Source organism: Corticium candelabrum, chromosome 2 (genome assembly GCF_963422355.1).
Source record: "Corticium candelabrum chromosome 2, ooCorCand1.1, whole genome shotgun sequence".
NCBI classification, from domain to species: domain Eukaryota; kingdom Metazoa; phylum Porifera; class Homoscleromorpha; order Homosclerophorida; family Plakinidae; genus Corticium; species Corticium candelabrum.
This window is the reverse complement of record NC_085086.1, coordinates 259,603-280,649: the sequence shown is the minus strand read 5'-3', so window position 1 is coordinate 280,649 and position 21,047 is coordinate 259,603. Positions and strand designations below refer to the sequence as shown.

The 21,047-nt window shown below is 38.3% G+C and overlaps 2 protein-coding genes across 2 annotated transcripts; both read left to right on the top strand.

The window, feature by feature from the left end:
• Positions 1–270: 270 nt before the first annotated feature.
• LOC134198259 (uncharacterized protein K02A2.6-like) lies at positions 271–15,705 on the top strand. Its single transcript, XM_062667619.1, has 2 exons — positions 271–3,511; positions 15,542–15,705. The coding sequence occupies exons 1-2, from the start codon at positions 271–273 to the stop codon at positions 15,703–15,705; spliced, it is 3,405 nt and encodes a 1,134-aa protein (XP_062523603.1).
• LOC134198257 (acyl-CoA-binding domain-containing protein 6-like) lies at positions 15,639–19,297 on the top strand. The gene is made up of 4 exons (XM_062667618.1): positions 15,639–15,850; positions 15,922–16,017; positions 19,104–19,202; positions 19,280–19,297. Exons 1-4 carry the CDS (start codon positions 15,731–15,733, stop codon positions 19,295–19,297), a joined length of 333 nt encoding a protein of 110 aa, XP_062523602.1. The 5' UTR covers positions 15,639–15,730.
• The last annotated feature ends 1,750 nt before the right edge of the window (positions 19,298–21,047 follow it).

Sequence of the window (21,047 nt, the reverse complement as noted above, 5' to 3'; positions counted from 1 at the left end):
TCTTAACTTAATTAACTAACTCAATTTATAGAAACGTGAGCAAAAACAATCAAACTGCATGATATATCTCGTCTACAGCAGTTTTTCGCATGTAACATTCAGATAAAAAATCTTGAGCAGTAGCTTGTGACAGTAGTGACTTTATTAGTTTAAGACTTTGAGCATGCGTAGTAGAATCTATGCTCAACCTAGGAACAGCGAGTAACTTAGCTGTGTTGAGTTGCGTTAGTAGACTCCATAATACAACTGAAAGCATTACATGGTGTCAGGATGGAACGACTCAAGCCACCAGCAGAAATGTCGTTTTGCGACCGCAACCTCGCTGAAACGTGGCGCAAGTGGGAACAGCAATTTCGTTTCTACTTCCAGGCGTCTGAGTTAGACAAAAAGCCACCCGCCACGCAGACGGCCATACTTCTTCATGTGGCTGGGCCTGAAGCCCAAGAGATCTACCAGACGTTCGTTTTCCCGCCACAGGAAGCAGAGCAACCTGATCCCAGACAGGATGTCAACGCTGTACTCCAGCAATTCAAGACATATTGCAACCCCAGACGCAACACTGTATACGAGAGACACAGATTCTGGTCGAGAGACCAGTTAGAAGGTGAGGCAGTAGATCAATGGGTTACCGAGTTGAAAGTAAAAGCGGCGTTGTGCGAATTCAGTGACCAACGCGATCTTCTAATACGCGATAAGATCGTGTTTGGCATCCGCGACGAACGCGTGAAAGAGAGATTATTACGAGAATCAGACCTTACTTTGCAGAAAGCGTTGGATATATGCAGAGCAGCAGAAGCAACAAAAGAGCAGGTGCAAGCTATGAACAAAGAGGCGATGAAAGTACCCATAGGCGCCGTTCGAGGTACACAGAAGCAGCGACGCAACGAGCCAGACACTATGCCCAATCTGAGCTCGAGGATTCACGATAGTGGCAGGTCATCCAAGACCAGGCAAGCGGCATGCAAGTATTGCGGAGGCGTCCACCCACCTCGGCAGTGCCCCGCCTACGGAAAGACGTGTTCAGCGTGTCACAAGAGAAACCATCTGGCCAAAGTCTGTCGACAATCGGCCAGGCAAATTAGGCAGGTTGAATTCCAGGTCGAGGATGCAGATGAAGCAGGCAGCGACGAGAATGAAGAGCTACTGATGTCACCTATATTCATAGGACATATCCGGGACACGGCAGAATGGACGGAACGCCTTGATCTGGAGCGTGCGCACATTGATTTCAAGCTGGACACCGGGGCCCAAGCAAACATCTTGCCTTTTAAGGTGTACAGAGTTCTCAAGACAAAATTGCAGCCCACCAGCAAGATTCTTACAGGAATTGGTGGTGGTCAAATCATACCCAGAGGCACAACTCAGGTCAGTTGTTTAGTCAGCAGAAACAAGGCGAGCTGCAGAAAAAGGCTCACGTTTTATGTTATCGACGACAACCTAGCCATCCTTGGAAGAGCAGCATGCGAGGACTTGGATCTCATCAGGCGTGTGGACAAGGTGGTGCCAGGGGATATACAATCAGGTCACACCAGGCAGCAACTCATCCAACAGAACAAGGATGTGTTTAAAGGAATAGGAGAGTATGACAAAGAGTATGACATCCAGCTTCAAGCAGACGCTATTCCGGTGGTACAGCATCCGCGAGTCATACCATATGCAAAGAGAACCAAACTGCAACAGACGTTGGCAAAACTGCAGCAACAAGGTATTATACAAGACGTCGAGGGCCCGACCGACTGGCTTCACAATCTTGTGATAGCAGAAAAGAAGAATGGGAACATGAGGATCTGTCTGGATACCAGACCCCTCAACAAAGTCATCAAAAGGGAGAGACACCAAATACCAACAATGTCAGATGTCCAGGCCCGACTGGCTGGCAAAGCGGTATTCACAGTAGTCGACATGAAGGATGCCTTCTGGCACGTCAAATTGTCTAACGAATCAGCGAGGATGTGTGCATTCAGCACCCCATGGGGTAGAAAGTGCTTCACAAGGATGCCGTTCGGACTGGCTTCAGCCAGTGAAGTGCTGCAAGAAAGGAACGATCGCACATTTGGGGACATCTCAAACGTTCACGTGATTGCGGATGATCTGATTGTGGCAGGCAAGACGGAAGAGGAACATGACAAGGCTCTCGCTCAGGTGTTACAACGAGCAAGAGAAAGGAATGTGCGGTTCAGTCCCCAGAAGCTACAGTACAAGGTTCGCCAAGTGAAGTATATGGGTCACATTCTTAGTCAACAGGGACAGCGACCGGATCCGGAAAAGATTGAGGCGATTGCGGGTATGCCAAAGCCCCAAGACAAGCAAGCTGTACAGCGACTGCTAGGCATGATTAAGTTCTTGGCCCCCTATATTCCAGCGGAGTCCGATATCACAGCCCCACTCAGAGATTTGATAAAGGACGGAAGCATGTGGAAATGGGATACACAGCATGATGCGGCCATCAACGACATAAAGCGAGCACTCACTAGTGATCCAGTGCTAGCATTCTATGATCCTGAGCAACCGGTCACAGTGCAAGCGGACGCGTCACAGAGTGGCTTAGGGGCATGTCTCATGCAGCAAGGCAAGCCAGTAGCGTACGCATCACGGACACTCACAACCGCTGAAAGAGCTTACGCACAAATAGAGAAAGAAATGCTCGCGGTCACCTACGGATGCAAGAAATTTCACCCATATATATATGGAAAGACCACCAATATGGAGACCGACCACAAGCCCTTGGAAGCTATAATGAAGAAGCCAATTGGTGCAGCACCACCAAGGCTCCAAAGAATGATGCTACAGCTGCAGAGATATGACCTGGTAGTTCGTTATGTTCCAGGCAAGCTAATGTACGCAGCAGACACTCTGTCGCGGGCGCACTTGGCGACTAGTCACGACACGGATCCAGAACTTACCAGTGACATGCAAGTCATGGTCCATGCTTTTGTCACTTCGCTGCCAGTAAGTGCAAAAAAGAAAGCGCAGTTACAACAGGCCACGGCAACAGATCAACAGCTGCAATGTCTCAATCGACAAATAGAAATGGGCTGGCCTCCAAAGATTGAGGATGTACCAACCAAGATACGAGCATACTGGACGATCAGAGACGAGCTTCATCAGGCAGAGGGCATATTGTTCAAAGGAAGGAAGATAATCATACCAAAGGTGCTACATTCAGACATGCTAAAGATTGTACATGAATCTCATCAAGGGCTGGAAAGATGCAAAGAGCGAGCAAGAGCAGTCATGTATTGGCCAGGAATGACAAAAGACATCGACCGAGTGGTTAGTCAGTGCAGGACTTGTCTGCGTTTCCGGAGGAGCAATACTAAGGAGCCTCTTCTGCCGCATGCACTACCAACAAGACCATGGGAAAAGCTAGGAGTGGATATCATGACTTTGAAAGCAAAAGATTATCTGACAGTAGGGGACTATTATTCCAAGTACATAGACGTTCAGCAACTGAGAGACAAGACATCATCGTCGGTCATTAACGCCATGAAGTACACGTTCGCTACTCACGGTATTCCAGAAGAATTTATTAATTTATTACTAATTTATTAATTTATTGATTTATCACTAATTTATTGATTTATCACTAATACATTAATTTATTAATTTAATACTAATTTACTTATTTATTATTTATTTATTTATTTATCACTAATTTATTTATTTATCACTAATGTATTCATTTATCATTAATTTATTGATTTATCACTAATTCATTGATTTATTATTAATTTATTGATTTATTACTAATTTATTGATTTATCACTAATTTATTGATTTATTATTAATTTATTGATTTATTACTAATTTATTAACTTATTACTAATTTATTGATTTATGACTAATTTATTGATTTATGACTAATTTATTGATTTATTATTAATTTATTGATTTATTATTAATTTATTGATTTATGACTAATTTATTGATTTATTATTAATTTATTGATTTATTATTAATTTATTAATTTATTACTAATTTATTGATTTCTTATCAATATATTGATTTATTACTAATTTATTGATATATTATTAAAGAAGAACTCCCACGATTTTTAAGTTGGGGTCAGATACAAGTCCCTTCCATAAACCGACAATTCGAAGGGACATAGGTTGTGCACGACATCTTCACGGCAGGAGAAACGTCGAAAGAAAGGGGCGTGTCAGGTAAGCGAGGTACATGACGTCATTGGTGCAAAGCCACACGCGCATGCCATCGGTTTAGATGCAGTTGCGGACGGATTCGAACGCATACGCGTTGTTCTTTTCTGTCTGGTGTTCGACCTTACAGTTTCGAGCAAGAGTACGGACCTACTCAGCGTGACATCAACGCAGTTAAATACATTGACGGCCATGACGGCAGACATATCACCGGTGAAGATCTGTCTGATGAGAACGAAAATCGAGTTGGGAACTCTGCTTGGTGCAGCTGCAACAGGTGTTCTGTAATGCCTAGCGTAGCTGAGTGCTTGTGCTGCCAGGAAGTGGACGAACTAGGGTATAGGGTGGAAGCTTCAGGATCTGATCTGTAATTATTACGCAGCATGAGAACTTCCTTGCTGTGTGTCTCAATGAAGACGTTCTTCGAACAGCTGTAGTCTTAATGACCGATTGGCGACGGGATCCCATCAGAGAGCCACTAACTTCCAGGCGAGTAGCACCTAGACGGACTTGGACTGGCTTGCTTAGCTATGTAAAATGTTCACGCAGGCTGCTGCGACTAACTGTGTACAGGTAATTTACTTGCTGGGTGCACGAGAGGTAGTCTCGCGTAGCCAGACCCCTTTCCGCCGCGGCCTCCCCGGCGAAATGGGGTCTGGTGTACGGCCTTTGATGTCGCTGTGCGCCGCGTAGCCAGAAATCGGCTATCTAAAGACCGAATTTAGTTTCTTAAACGCTTCACTAAAGACGAGACTGGTATGCACGCAATGCAATCCTATCTCAATAGCTTCTCTTGTTTCGTAGAGAACAACTACAGCTAGAGTCGTTGCTGTTTGTGAAATCTGCATGTCTACAGCAGCGATTACAGCAGCGATTAAACGCGGCCGCGGGGACGTTGACGTCGACAGGTTTCGATTTCATGCAGACATGATCGACGTCGTACGATCTAACGTTGTGCGCTCGTGTCACAACGGAGACTGAATGCGAACGTACTCAGTGCTGTTTGCTGTTTTTTGACGTCTAAAGCGACCGCATACAGTCCGGAGTGAGCGATATCTGGAAAGGCTTGGAGTTGCATGACGTCATCGAAACAAGATGAGTCGTCTTTCTGTGTTTGGGTAATCATCTCATGTGTTTTGTGCATTGTTTTGATGAACACATACAGTAGCAACCAGGAAGAGACCAAATCGTTTAATCGCTGCTGTAGACATGCAGATTTCACAAACAGCAACGACTCTAGCTGTAGTTGTTCTCTACGAAACAAGAGAAGCTATTGAGATAGGATTGCATTGCGTGCATACCAGTCTCGTCTTTAGTGAAGCGTTTAAGAAACTAAATTCGGTCTTTAGATAGCCGATTTCTGGCTACGCGGCACACAGCGACATCAAACGCCGTACACCAGACCCCATTTCGCCGGGGAGGCCGCGGCGGAAAGGGGTCTGGCTACGCGAGACTACACGAGAGGCTGGGCAAGGGTATCAGACGTGTCATTCCAGCATGCGTTGTAGGACTCAAAGTGATCCGAACAAACGCGGCTGTTTTCTTGAGATAGGCGGATCCACCAGACGTAACTTTGCTAGCCATGATTCTAGCAAATCTGGCTTCTTGAGAGAAAGCCTGAAGAAGCTGACACCTCTGGCGATGTCGCTGCTGTTGTGGCTACAGTCAAAAGCAATGCAGTGGACCATTTCTCGTCGAATAAGCTAAGTAGATAGCACGGCTTGTGCGCGTGGAAGTCATGCACCCACTGCGTCATTAACCACGCCTACTCTAACACTTCCTCTTTTTGTGGTGCTTTTCCTAAGTTACAGAAGCAATGGAGGGAACTCAAAGTTTTCGAGTGCAGTCAAGATATAAAAATCTTGTATCTGACCCCAACTTGAAAATCGTTGGAGTTCTCCTTTAATTCATTTATTTATTATTAATTTATTGATTTATTATTAATTTATTGATTTACTATTAATTTATTGATATATTATTAATTCATTTACATATTATTAATTTATTTATTACTAATTTATTGCTTTATTACTAATTTATTGATTTATTATTCATGGCCCGTCCTTCGTACGGGCAAGACACTGTAGTGTAAACATAAATCTGTAGACACGTCACGTGCAATCTTTGTTGCGAGGTCCCGGATATGTTGAATGAATTCGAATCTTGCTCTTCGCGCTTGTTTCGATAGAAATCGACACACTCCCCGTGTAGCGCTTGCTGCAGAAAACGTGTAGGTTAGATTCGGTGCAAATGCAATCAGAATTTGGAGAGAAACGAAAGCGATAGAAAAGTAAGTTTCGTCGGCAAGAGATATTCGATCGCTCGAAGCTTTGCGAAGGACAACGATGCATACAGTCTACACAGGACTGGCGTGGGCGTATGTTCGAATCAACCGGAATGTGTAGCGTTTGCATCGTTGAGAAATTTTACGCGGGGGTCGACCCCTCGAGAGGGGACCCGGTGCATATTTTTAATTTTTTTACGCAAACCTTCCCGTGTGCGTGCCGAGTGTGCGTGCCAATTTCGGATGCGAACGGACAAAAGACGTGGCCCCCAAACGCGAACACACACGCACACACACACACACACACACACACACACACACACACACACACAAACACACACAGACAGACAGACAGACAGACAGACAATTTGAGCTTTATATAGTAGATTACTAATTTATTAATTTATTACTAATTTATTATTAATTTTATGATTTATTAAAAATTTATTGATTTATCACTTATTTATTGATTTGTTACTAATTTATAATTTTATTACTAATTCATTGATTTATTAACAAATTTACTGATTTACTATTACTTTATTGATTTATCAATAATTTATTGATCATTACTAATTTATAAATAAATGATTTATTATTAATTTATTGATTTATTACTAATTTATTGATTTAATACTATTTATTGATTTATTACCAATTTATTGATTTACTACAAATTTATTGATTTATCACTAATTTATTGATTTATTACTAATTTATTAATTTATTACTAATATATTAATTTATCACTAATTTATAGATTTATTACTAATTTATTCCTTTATTAACAATTTACTGATTTACTATTACTTTCTTGATTTATCAATAATTTATTGATTATTACTAATTTATTACTAATTTAATGATTTATTATTAATTTATTACTAATTTATTGATTTAATACTATTTATTGATTTATTACCAATTTATTGATTTACTACAATTTTATTGATTTATCACTAATTTTAGATTTATAGATTTATCACTAATTTATTGATTTGTTACTAATTTACTGATTCACTATTACTTTATTGATTTATCAATAATTTATTAATTTATAGATTTATCACTAATTTATTGATTTGTTACTAATTTACTGATTTACTATTACTTTATTGATTTATCAATAATTTATTGATTATTACTAATTTAGTACTAATTTAATGATATATTATTAATTTATTGATTTATTACTAATTTATTGATTTAATACTATTTATTGATTTATTACCAATTTATTGATTTACTATAAATTTATTGATTTATCACTAATTTATTGATTTATTACTAATTTATTGATTTATTAAAAATTTAACGATTCACTATTACTTTATTGATTTATCAATAATTTATTGATTATTACTAATTTATTACTAATTTAATGATTTATTATTAATTTATTGATTTATTACTAATATATTTATTTATTACTAATTTATTGATTGATTACTAATTTATTTATTACTAATTTATTGATTGATTACTAATTCATTTATTTATTACTAATTTATTGATTGATTACTAATTTATTTATTGATTAATAACTTAATGATTTATATATTTATCACTAATTTATTGATTTATCACAAATTTATTGATTTATCATTAATTCATTGATTTATCACTAATTCATTGATTTAACAGTAATTTATTGATTTATCACTAATTTATTTATTTATCGCTAATTTATTGATTTATCACTAATTTATTTACTGATTACTAATTTATTTATTTATCACTAATTTATTGATTTATTATTAATTTATTTATTGATTACTAATTTATTGATTTGCTACTAATTTATAATTTAATTACTAATTTATTGATTTATCACTAATTTATGGATTATTACTAATTTATTACTAATTTAATGATTTATTTTTAATTTATTGATTTATTACTAATTTATTGATTTAATACTATTTATTGATTTATTACCAATTTATTGATTTATCACTAATTTATTTATTTATTACTAATTTATTTATTTATTACTAATTTATTGATTTATCACTAATTTATTAATTTATTACTAATTTATTGATTTATTATTAATTTATTGACTAATTATTAATTTATTGATTTATTACTAATTTAATGATTTATTACTAATTTATTGATTTATTACTAATTTATATATTTATCATTATATTATTGATTTATCACTAACTTATTTATTTATTAATAATATTTAAAGTCAAGACCTCTCTAAACTACAGCTCTCAGGTAACGTTAATATATATATATATATATATATATATATATATATATATATATATATATATATATATCCACAGCTGCATGAACAAATTAAAAAATCTCTCAAAGTGAGGCAGTGTACGTGTAGCAGTACTGCGGCAGAAGCAACTGCATGGAGACTGTGATCTAGCCAGCTTCTTGTTGTACTGCAAATATTTTTCTCTAAGATCGCACTGACATGTCTAGATGAGCTTCCATAGACAAGTAATATTCTAAAAAGCATTGTATCACATCCTTTGTGCTTTTCATTGCTGCCTCACTGGAGCTCTCTCCGTGTGATAAAGTGATTGAAAGTTGATTAGATGGTAGGACAGTTGGTGCAAGTCAATGCAGACTGCTCGATTGAGGCCATCAAAAGAAAGTCTTCATAAGAACTCCAATAAATGGGTCAGCAGCAAGTGTTAAAAGTGAGGTACACACTGATTAACATGATAAACAAAGTGTAGATGACCATGAGTGAAGATGAGCATGTATTTGTGCTGCGTGCAAAATTCTCTTATAAGTAGATGTGTGATAGCGCTGAATGCTGCCTGAGCTGCACAAACAGCTTTGAATACATTTCTTGTGTCTTGTTCCATACATGTAACTACCGTAGAGAAGTTGATATGTAGATAAGAACTGCTGTCTATCACTTAAATGTCTTGGGACTAAACAAATACATTGGCTTGGCTTGTGAGCCTAAGTTGAACCCTCTCATTCATAAAGCAGCCTACAAGCCTGTGATATGTTTAGTGTTAGTAAGTTACAAACACGACTACTCATCAAGCTGTATTAATAAATGTTTATATTTATACTTACAGTTGACAGGCAATGGTGATTGTAATGGGTTCTTAACCTAAATATACAACACAGTTAATTAGCAATATTACAAACACACTCCCACACAACACACACACACACACACACACACACACACACACACACACACACACGCACACATACACTCACACACACACACACTCACACACACACACACACACACACACACACACACACACACACACACACACACAATTTACAGTGAATGCATTGATCGCATCTGCAGCATCCTTGTTATTGTATTCCTCAGCCAATAGAAGTGCAGTTCTTCCCCACTGTCAAATACACACAATATCCAAGTATGATTAACATCTTCTAATATTAACACATCAAAATACATGATAATAAAATTAGATGTATAATACTCCAGCTTATACTTATATGTTTCTTGTCACCTGCTGGAGTATTGACTGTTGATCAAACAAAATAAATAGAATTTTATATAAACTAGCAGAATTATAGAAAGGATTTTAGGAAGGCTTAGCGGTATTGGCGTGACACATGAGACAGACAAATATATGTGATAGACAGACAGACAAACAGACAAACCGACAGACAGACAAACAACATACAGACACACTGACATAATAATAAAAAATAATTATAAATAAATGACAAATTTAAAAATAAAATAATTTGCATAAAATTAATTTATATCAATAAATTATTTATCAATAACAAATAAATGACTTGCATACAATTAGTTATATAAATATATTATTAATAAATAATATTAAATAAATAAAATATAAATAATTTACAAACAATTAATTTCTATAAATTAATTAATTGTTAGCCTCAAACTTACAGACCAGACAGCACGCAAACTCTAGTCTGTACCAGAACGGTACTAAAATGATTTCGGAAATAGCCTTCTAAGCCAATGTGCGTCTTAGAACCGGAATGTCGGTTGTAAATTCTGATTGGTTTAGCAATAATTGGTTATGCTAAGTGCACTAACGCTGATTGCACGAGTGTGAAATCCTCATGGGCGGCTAAGTTTCAGTTCTTCAATCTTTTCAAGCTTGCGGTGAGAGGACATGCACAGTAGCATCGCTAGACCGTCACCTTTGACAACTGGTCGAGTGGTAGTCTCGCTAGTCGAGCAGTTAGAGTAGCTAGCGGTCTGCCAAAGAATCAAAGAGTCGTGGTTTCATGCCGTCTACCAAGATATCACAGCAAACACTGCAGACATCTATTCTTCGTTTGTGAGATCTCATGGCATTTACAAATGATATGTTGATCTAGGTAAAACAATCCTACGCTGTTAGACTACCATTTAGCATCACTTTTCATAAGGAGTTCCAAAATCATTTTAGTAGCATTGTGGTACAGACTAGAGTTTGCACGCACTCTGGTCTGTAAGTTGGAGGCTAATTAATTGTATGCAAATTATTTATTTATTATTTCTTAATAATTTGTTGATATAAATTAATCTATATTGGAAGCGTAGATGCAGGTGTAGTGTATGGTACCTACTACATGTGTAGCCAGTATTGGAGGTGTAGTGGCCAGCTCTGAACGCGTAGACACGTGGAAGGCGTAGATGGCAGTTCTGAAGACATAGCGGGCCGCTACACCTTAACATGCCTGGCTAGAGCCCTGACTAGTAGCTAAAGATGTGCTAAAGCCATGCACACCGAAATTCACAATACAATGATTACAAATATTATCATTCACAGTCACATCAACATGTCTTACAATGGTTGTTATGTTGCTATCACATCCATTCTCTAACAGAATACGAACAACTTTGGAGTGATTGTTGCAAGCAGCACAATGCAATGCTGTCCTTCCACTCTACAATAACAGATAATTATAATAAGAAAGCAATCAGACAGACAGACAGACACAAACAGACAACCAAACTGACAGTACAGAATATTTTAGGTTAATCAGAACTTATTTGTTTTGAGCATAACGTCATGTATAAGAAATAAATGTATTGACAGAGTGACAGACAGACAGACAGCGAGACCGACAGGAAGACTGACAAACAGAAGAACAAAAATACAGACAAACAGACAGACACACTGACAAAAAAACAAAAAACCAGACAGACAGATAAACAGACAGACATACAGACAAACAAAAAGACAGACAAACAGACAGACAAACAGACAGACAGACAAACAGACAGACGGCCGAACAGACACACTGACGGACAAACAGACCGACAGACAAACAAACAGACAGACACACTGACAGACAGACGGACACACACATTGACCGACACACAGACACACAGATACACAAACGGGCAGACAAACAAACAGGCAGATACATTGATAGTCAAAATGACAGACACAATGACAAATAGACAGACACACTGACAGACAAACAAACAGACCGAAAAACTGACAGACAGAAGGACAGACATACTGACAGACAGACAGACACACTGACAGACAAACACACAGACAGACACACTAACAGACAAAAACACTGACAAACACACTCACAGACAAAATCACTGACAGATAGATGGACAGACACACTGACTGACAGACAGACAGACAGACAGACAGACAGACAGATACATGTATTGAGACAGACAGACAGGTGGATGGCTGTTACGGTTGATTGAGCGCTTGTCTGGATTGCCTTTGAAAGGTAGCTGGTACACTCAATGTCTCAAGGAGAAGAATGTCCCTTTCCGTACTGCCATATGTCTGGAACTATCCGGCGTGTTTTGAGTCATATCCGTGAAGTCCATGATTCGTAATAAATTAATAAATTAATGATAAATAAATAAATTAGTGATAAATTAAAAATGTACTGATTTATTATTACATTATTGATATATTACTAATTTATTAATTTATAATTAATATATTATTTATTATAATCTTTTATTAATTTATTATTAATTGAATTATTTATTATTAATAACAAATAATAAATTAATAATAAATCAATAAATTAATAACAAATTTTAAATTAATATTAAATCATTGAATAATATGAATTCAATAAATTAAAAATAAATTAATTAATTAATAATAAATCAATCAATTAATAATAAATTATAATATTTATAATAAATCAAACCGGTTGGAACAAAGAGATAGTGAATATGCATGTAGTGAAACGTTGCGCGAGAGTCCGTAATGATACGGATGTGAGTTGATTGTCAGTATTATGTGTATGAATGAATTTTATTGTCATTATAAAGACACACAGCGAACTGAGGGAAACAGATGGACAGAAAGATAGACGAATGAACATAAAATGGAGAAAGACGCACAAATTGACTAACTGACAGACACAAAGATACACAAAGGCAAATTGGCGCACTTACATTATTAGAAATTGCCCATAGAAATCACTCTGTTTGTCAAGATTGGATACAGTCCAGTGTTCTCCCCAGAATATCTCAAAGGCGTGGCGGTGTAGGCGTGGCTAAATGGAACGCACTTGTGGGCGTGGTTGTTTAAAACATGGGCGTGGCCATCTAAGTTGCGTTTGCTGGCTTTGTGGTGCAGTGCTAGAGCAACATAGGGGCTTGTGTTTGGTCTAAAATGTTAGCTGTACAACATTTCTATGCGTGGACAGAGTACACCACAAGCAAGCTATCACTAGCCTTCTAGCGACTTTTCATCCGGGCTTCTTTCTAATCTGCCTTCGTAGATGTCGAAAACCTATGCCTCCCAATATATTCCAAGCCAATACGAGTCACAAAATCGATTGAAATAGCTTTATTGAGTAACTTAACACTAGTAGACAAGTTCGCTAAGCAGTCGGTGACAATTTTCCATGCCGATATCGACGCTAGAGACGTGCGCAGCGTATCGGCATGCTCGCCGAGATCTACAAGATTTTCGAAACTGCGAACATGTCTACACTAACCTAAGCAATGCTTTCGCTAACTTTGGCTTTGGGCCGATGCCGTTCAAGCGCGTTTTGGCGTATGTAATCAGTGCATTGTCTTACATCCTGTGTAGGCTAGCGTCTCCCAGAACGCCACTAGAAGAACGAGAAATTGGGCTATCGCTTCAACAACACAATTCGAAGCATTGATATACTTTGTCTTGTGACTTTGTAGCCTCTCAACGCACCAATAACGACTCCACGGCATAAACGGCTGCCGAGGGCGTGACTCACATACGGATTGGAATGTGGGCGAACACGCCACCAAATGACGTTGGATCGGATTCGAAACAACGTCATAAGTATATTTTGGACATACCAATCTCTATGACGTTGTTTTTGGACTTTCCACGACAACAACAGGTGTTTTATTCATAGATACAAGAACCCAAACCACTGGTCTCCCATTTCTTGCCTACCACATACAGGTAGATAGTAAGGCGTGGCGGGCATAAGTCAAGGCGTGGCGGCACTAGCCATGGCGGAAATAGGTGTGTCGCCATGGCGGAAATGGGTGTGTCTTTGTAAAATTTAGCCAAGGCGTGGCGCGTCGCCACGTCTTGAGATGCCTGCGGAGAACACTGCAGTCATTTCTCCAATCTCAGTAACACTTACACTACAAGAAGCATTACTTTCAAGCTGATACAATATGGCATGATACATACAGTGACGATCCACAGACACATCATTAACTAACCAGTGAACAAACAAACAATTAAAAAGAGAAACAAGTAAACAGACAAACAAACAAACGAAAAAACTAACAATCAGACAAGAAGACAAACAAACCAATAAATAAACAAACAAAGTAACAAGCAAACTAGCTACCAAAGTCTCAAACCAACGACTAAACAAACAAACAAACAAAAACAAACAAAAAAGCAAGCAAACAGACAAGCAAAGCAACCAACAAACAAATAAACAAACAAACAGACAAACAATCAAACAGAAAAACAAACAAACATATAAAAAACAAGCAAATAAAATGGAAAAAATAGACAAACAAACAAATAAACAAACAAATAAAAAACTAACAAAGAAACAAAGAAACAGACAAACACTCAATCGATCAAAAAACCAACAAATATATAAACAAAAGGAAACAGACAAACAAACAAATATACAATCAAACAAACCATAAACGAGCAATAAAAAAAGTAAATATGAAAACAATTGGACAAAGAAACATAAGAAAAATACAAAAATAAAACAAACAAACAAACAAACAAATAAACAAACAAGCGAAGATACAAGAAACACGATGTAACAAAATACGAACAAAGGAAAGAACAAACAAACTAACGAACAAACAAACAAGAAAGAAAAACAAAAAAGAAATAAAAAACAATAAATAAATATACAAACAAATTGAGAGATAAACAAACGAACAAACAACAAACTAACAAACTAAAAACCGACAAAACAAACAAACAAACAGACGAACAGACTTACAGATAAACAAACTAACAAATTAACAAACAAGCAAACAAACAAACAACTAAAGAAAGTACAGATAGACAAACAAACAAAGGATGAAATATACAAAGAAACAACAAATATACGAGCAACCAAACCAACAAACAAAATAACAGCCAAAAAGCCGACAAACAAATCAATATATAAATAATAGATAAAGAAAATACTGATAAATTAATAATAAATTAAAACATTTATTATTTATTTATATGTTATCAATTAATCAATAAATTAGTAATAAATCAATAAATTAGTGATAAATGAATAAAGTAAGTGATAAATCAATAAAATAATATATTTTGAGTATCGCGTTGAACACAGTAGAGCAATAACGATTGAAACAGAAGAAAAGCGTAAATTCCCACAGCTATGATAAATAAATCATTTAATTAAACAAACAATAGAATGACACAGTAATAACAACGATACAACTCGTGCGCACAGATATATTGGACATTTTTATCCGGGATAATAGCGAGAGGCATGCGCAAAAGTAGATTTGCAGACGTCATTCATTTGGGGAAATTCCTTGAATCACACTCTCGCTGACCCTTTTTTGCAGTAAGTAGATTCTTTTTGTAGCAATACTTTGCCTATTTGTGGTTGCATGAGAGAATGTGAGAATGATGCGTATTTTAGTGATGTCGCTAGAGAACTAGAACGTAACTTGTAGATAAGTGGACTGTTGTACGACGTCGTTGCTTTTTGGGAAATGCTGCGAGTGCTAGTGATGAGAGAAAGAAAGATGACGTCATAGTGTGGATGTTTTCTCACTTTTTCTTTCGTTTGCGAGTTGATTTGAGTGTTGGGATGTTAGAGTTTGTTTGTTTCCTATAGTTAAAAGTGTTTTTGGAGATTGGAAATGTTTGCACGTAAAAAAATCAACAAACAACTTTATGATGCTGTGCAGAGAAATGATGTGGAGACAGTCACTCGTTTAATTAAAAGAGGAGCAGACGTTAATACACGTCGTGGGAGATTGGTATGTGTTGTGTGTTCTAATGTGTGTATTGGATGATGAAATGAACTTCACGTCATTTGATCTCAAAATAGAATCGGACTGTTCTGATAGAAGCTTGTTGGAATGATAACACGGAAATTGTTGAGCTGCTATTAAGAAGTGGATCAGACGTGAATAAGACCGACGACGTGAGTTGATTGATTGTGTGATTGAAGAAAGTGTTATGTTTGTTGTTGTATCCCGTATGATAAGATATCAACTAGATCAACGTTTTTATTTCTAACGAAGAGATGAAACTTCTTTTTGGTGTGAGTTGTGTTGATGGTCAGTCAATAATCGTTTGTTCTCTATATACCAATCTGTTTGTATTTCTTGTTTTATTGTGTGTTGTAACTTTTCAATAAATATTAAGTGGAGATTTAATGTGATGTATGAGATGTTATGTACTAATAATTAATTTATTAATATTGAATATTATTATAATTTTATTTAATTAATAGAAAGTGAAGAAATACAAACAATTTATAGAAATTTGTTTTATATTTATTGGTTGGTTTTAAATAAATTATTATTTATATGTATGTATGTATGTATGTTTGTTTGTCCTTTTGTTTGTCTGTAGTTTTTCTGTCTCTCGTTTTGTTTGTGTTTTTGTCGGTCTGTTGTAGATCGTTTATTGTAAACATCAAAGCTAATACAGTAAACGTTATATCACTATAACAAATTAGTAACTAAAAGTTGAAGATACATAAATGTAGGATTTATGTCTGTCTGTTTGTCTGTTTGCCTGACTGTCTGTCTGTTGGTTGGTGTGTATGTATGTCAGTGTCTGTTCGTCTGTCTGTCAGTGCTTTTGTCTGTTAGTGTGTCTGTCCAGCTGTCTGTCAGTGCGTGTGTTCGTCTGTCTGTCACTGTGTCTGCCTGTTTGTCTGTTTGTCTGTCTGTCAATGTGTCTGTCCGTCTGTCTTTCAGTGTGTCTGTCTGTCTGTGTATTACTGTATCTGCCTCTTTGTCTGTCTGTCCGTCTGGCTGTCAGTGTTTTGTCCCTTGGCGTGTCTGTCCATCTGTCTGTCCGTATGTCTGTCAGTTTGTCTGTCAGTGTGTCTGTCAGTCAGTCTGTCTGTCTGTCAGTCAGTGTGTCTGTCTGTCTGTTAGTGTGTCCCTCTGTCTCTCAGTGTGTGTGTCTGTCTGTCAGTCAATGTGTCTGTCCATCTGTCTGTCAGTGATTTTGTCTGTCAGTGTGTCTGTCCATCTGTCTGTCAGGGTATCTGTCCATCTGTTTGTCAGTGTGTTTCTGTCTACTTGTGTATCAGTGTGTCGGCTTGTTTGTCTGTCTGTCGGTGTGTCTGTCAGTATTTTGTCTTTTAGTGTGTCTGTCCATCTGTCTGTCAGCGTGTCTGTCTGTTTGTCTCTCAGTGTGTTTGTCTGTCTGTCAGTGTGTCTGTCTGTCTGTCTATCACTGTGCCTGTTAGCCTCCAATTATCAGACCAGAGAGTGGGCGAAGCGCTCGAACTCTAGTCTGGACCAAGTCGATACTAAAATGATTTCAGAAGTATTTATCAATAGCAATGCTAAATGGTGTCTAACAGCGTAGGATTGTTTTACCTAAATCAACATATCATTTGTCTATCTGTCTATCTTGTTTTCAGCTTGTCTGTCTGTCTGTCAATTTGTTTGTCTGTCTGTCTATCAGTGTGCTTGTCTGTCTATCAGTGTCTGTCTGTCTGTCACTGTGTCTGTCTGTCTGTCTGTCTCTTCGTATGTCTGTATGTTTGTCTGTCTGTTTGTCTGTTTGCCTGAATGTCGGTCTGTCTGTCTGTTAGTAGGTGTGTATGTATGTCAGTGTCTGTCTGTCTGTCTTTTAGTGTTTTTGTGTGTTAGTGTGTCTGTCCAGCTGTCTGTCTGTGTTTCTGTCCGTCTGTTTGTCAGTATGTCTGTCTGTCTGTCTGTGTTTTAGTGTGTCTGTTCGTCTGTCTATCTGCGTGTCTGTTTGTCTGTGTATCAGTGTGTCTGCCTGTTTGTCTGTTCGTCCATCTGGCTGTCAGTGTTTTTATCCCTTGGTGTGTTTGTCCATCTGTCTGTCTGTGTTTCTGTCCGTCTGTTTGTCAGTATGTCTGTCTGTCTGTCTGTGTTTTAGTGTGTCTGTTCGTCTGTCTATCTGCGTGTCTGTTTGTCTGTGTATCAGTGTGTCTGCCTGTTTGTCTGTTCGTCCATCTGGCTGTCAGTGTTTTTATCCCTTGGTGTGTCTGTCCATCTGTCTGTCAGTGTGTCTGTCCATATGTCTGTCAGTGTGTCTGTCGGTAAGTCAGTGTGTCTGTCGGTCAGTCAGTGTCACGTGTCTGTCTTTCTCTCAATGTGTCTGTCTTTCTGTTAGTGTGTCTCTCTGTTTATTAGTGTGTGTGTGTGTGTGTGTGTGTGTGTGTGTGTGTGTGTGTGTGTGTGTGTGTGTGTGTGTGTGTGTGTCCATCTGTCTGTCAGTCATTTTGTCTGCCAGTGTGTCTGCCCATCTGTCTGTCAGTGTGTTTTCCGCCGGTTTGTCAGTGTGTCAGTCTGTCTGTGTATCAGTGTGTCTGCCCGTTTATCTGTCTGTCCGTTTGTCTGTCAGTTTGTTCGTCAGTGTTTTTGTCTGTTAGTCTGTCTGTCTCTTTGTTTGTCTGTCTGTTTGTCTGTCAGTGTGTCTGTCTGTTTGTCAGTGTGTCGGTCCGTCTGTCTGTCAGTGTGTCTGTCCGTCTGTCTGTCAGTTTGGCTGTCTGTCTGTTTGTCTGTCAGTGTGTCTGTCTATCTGTCATTGTGTCTGTCGTTTTGTCTGTCAGTGTGTCTGTCTGTTTGTTTGTCTGACCGTTTGTATGTCTCTGTGTCTGTTTGTCTATAACTGTGTCTGTCCGTCTGTCTGTCAGTGTGTCGATCTGTTTGTTTGTCTGTCTGTCTGTCTGTCTGTCTGTCTCTCACTTAGTGTGTCTGTTCGTCCGTCTGTCTGTCTCTCTGTCTGTCTGTCTGTCTGTCTGTTTGTATGTCTGTTTGTTTATTTGTCTGTCTGTTTTTCTGTCGGTGTGTCTCTGCGTCAGTCTGTCAGTGTGTCTGTCTGTTTGTCTGTATTTCTGTTCTTCTGTTTTTCTGTCTGTCTGTCAATACATTTATTTCTTTTACATGACGTTATGCTCAAAACAAATAAGTTCTTATTAACCTAAAAAATTCTATACTGTCTGTTTGTTTGTCTGTTTGTGTCTGTCTGTCTGTCTGATTGCTTTCTTATTATAATTATCTGTTATTGTAGGATGGATGGACAGCATTGCATTGGGCTGCTAGGAGCGATCACTCCGAAGTTGTTCGTATTCTGTTAGAAAATGAATGTGATATGAACATAAAAACCAATGTAAGACATGTTGATGTGAATGTGAATGATAATATTTGTAATCATTGTATTGTGAATATCGGTGTTCATGGTGTTAGCACAGCTTTAGCTACTAGTCAGGGTTCTAGCCAGGCATGCTAAGGTGTAGCGGCCCGCTGTGTCTTCACAACTGCTCTCTACGCCTTCCACATATGTCTACGTGTTCAGAGCTGACCGCTACACCTCCAATACTGGTTACACTTGTAGTAGGTACCATACACTACACCTGCATCTACGCTTCCAATATACATTAATTTATATCAACAAATTATTAAGAAATAATAAATAAATAATTTGCATACAATTAATTAGCCTCCAACTTACAGACCAGATTGCGTGCGAACTCTAGTCTGAACCCAAGGTTACTAAAATGATTTTGGAAGTACTTATGAAAAATGATGCTAAATGGTGTCTAACAGCGTAGGATCGTTTTACCTAGATCAACATATCATTTGTAAATGCCATGAGATCTCACGAAGAAGGAGACGTCTGCCGTGTTTGCTGTGATATCTTGGTAGACGACATGAAACCACGACTCTTTGATTCTTTGGCAGACCGCTAGCTACTCTAACTGCTCGACTAAAAAGCGAGACTACCGCTCCACCAGTTGTCAAAGTTGATGGTTTAGCGACGCTGCTGTGCATGTCCTGTCACCGCAAGCTTGAAAATATCGAAGAACTGAAGCTAAAACTAAAACTAAGATGTTTGTGTGTGCAGAGTCTAATCATTGTTCTGGCGTGCACTTAGCCGCCCATGAGGATTTCACACGCGCGCAATCAGTGCTAGTGCACTTAGCATAACCAATTATTGCTAAGCCAATCAGAATTTACAACCGAGATTCGTGTTGTAGAAGCTGATTGGCTTATAAGGACTATTTCCGAAATCATTTTAGTGTCGACTTGGTCCAGACTAGAGTTCATGCGCTTCGCCGGTTCTCTGGTCTGGAAGTTCGAGGCTACATGCCTGTTTGTCTGTCAGTGTGTCTGCCTGTCTGTCAGCATGTATGTCTGTCTGTCTGTTTGTCAGTGTGTCTGTCCGTATGTCTATAAGTGTGTCGGTCTGTCTGTCCGTGTGTCTGTCCATCTGTCTGTCAGTGTGTCTGTCTCTCTGTGTATCAGTGTGTCTGCTTGTTTGTCATTCTGTTTGTCTGGCTGTCAGTGTTTTGTCCCTTGGTGTGTCTGTCCATCTGTCTGTCAGTATGTTTGTCGGTGTGGCTGTCTGTCTATCAGTGTGTCTGCTTGTCTGTTAGTGTGTCTGTCTGTCTGTCAGTGTGCCTGTCTGTCTGTCAGCGTGTCTGTAGGTTAGTCTCTCATTGTGTCTTTCTGTCTGTCAGTGTGTTTTTGTGTGTTAGTGTGTCTGTCCAGCTGTCTGTGAGTGTTTCTGTTCCTCTGTCTATCAGTACGTCTGTCCGTCTGTCTGTGTATCAGTGTGTCTGTTCGTCTGTCTATCAGTGTTTCTGTCTGTGTTTGTATCGGTGTGTCTGCCTGTTTGTCTGTCTGTCTGTCTGGCCGTCAGTGTTCTTTTGTCTCTTGGTGTGTCTTTTCATCTGTTTGTCAATGAGTCTGTCCATACGTCTGTCAGTGTGTCTGTCTGTCTGTCAGTCAGTGTGTCTGTTTGTCTTTCAGTGTGTCTGTTTTCTGTTAGTGTGCCTGTCTGTTTATCAGTGTGTGTGTGTGTGTGTGTGTGTGTGTGTGTGTGTGCGTGTGTGTGCGTGTGTGTGTGTGTGTGTGTGTGTGTGTGTGCGTGTGTGTGCGTGTGTGTCTGTCTGTCGGTCTGTCTGTCTGTCTGTCAATCAGTGTGTCTGTCCATCTGTTTGTCAACGTGTCT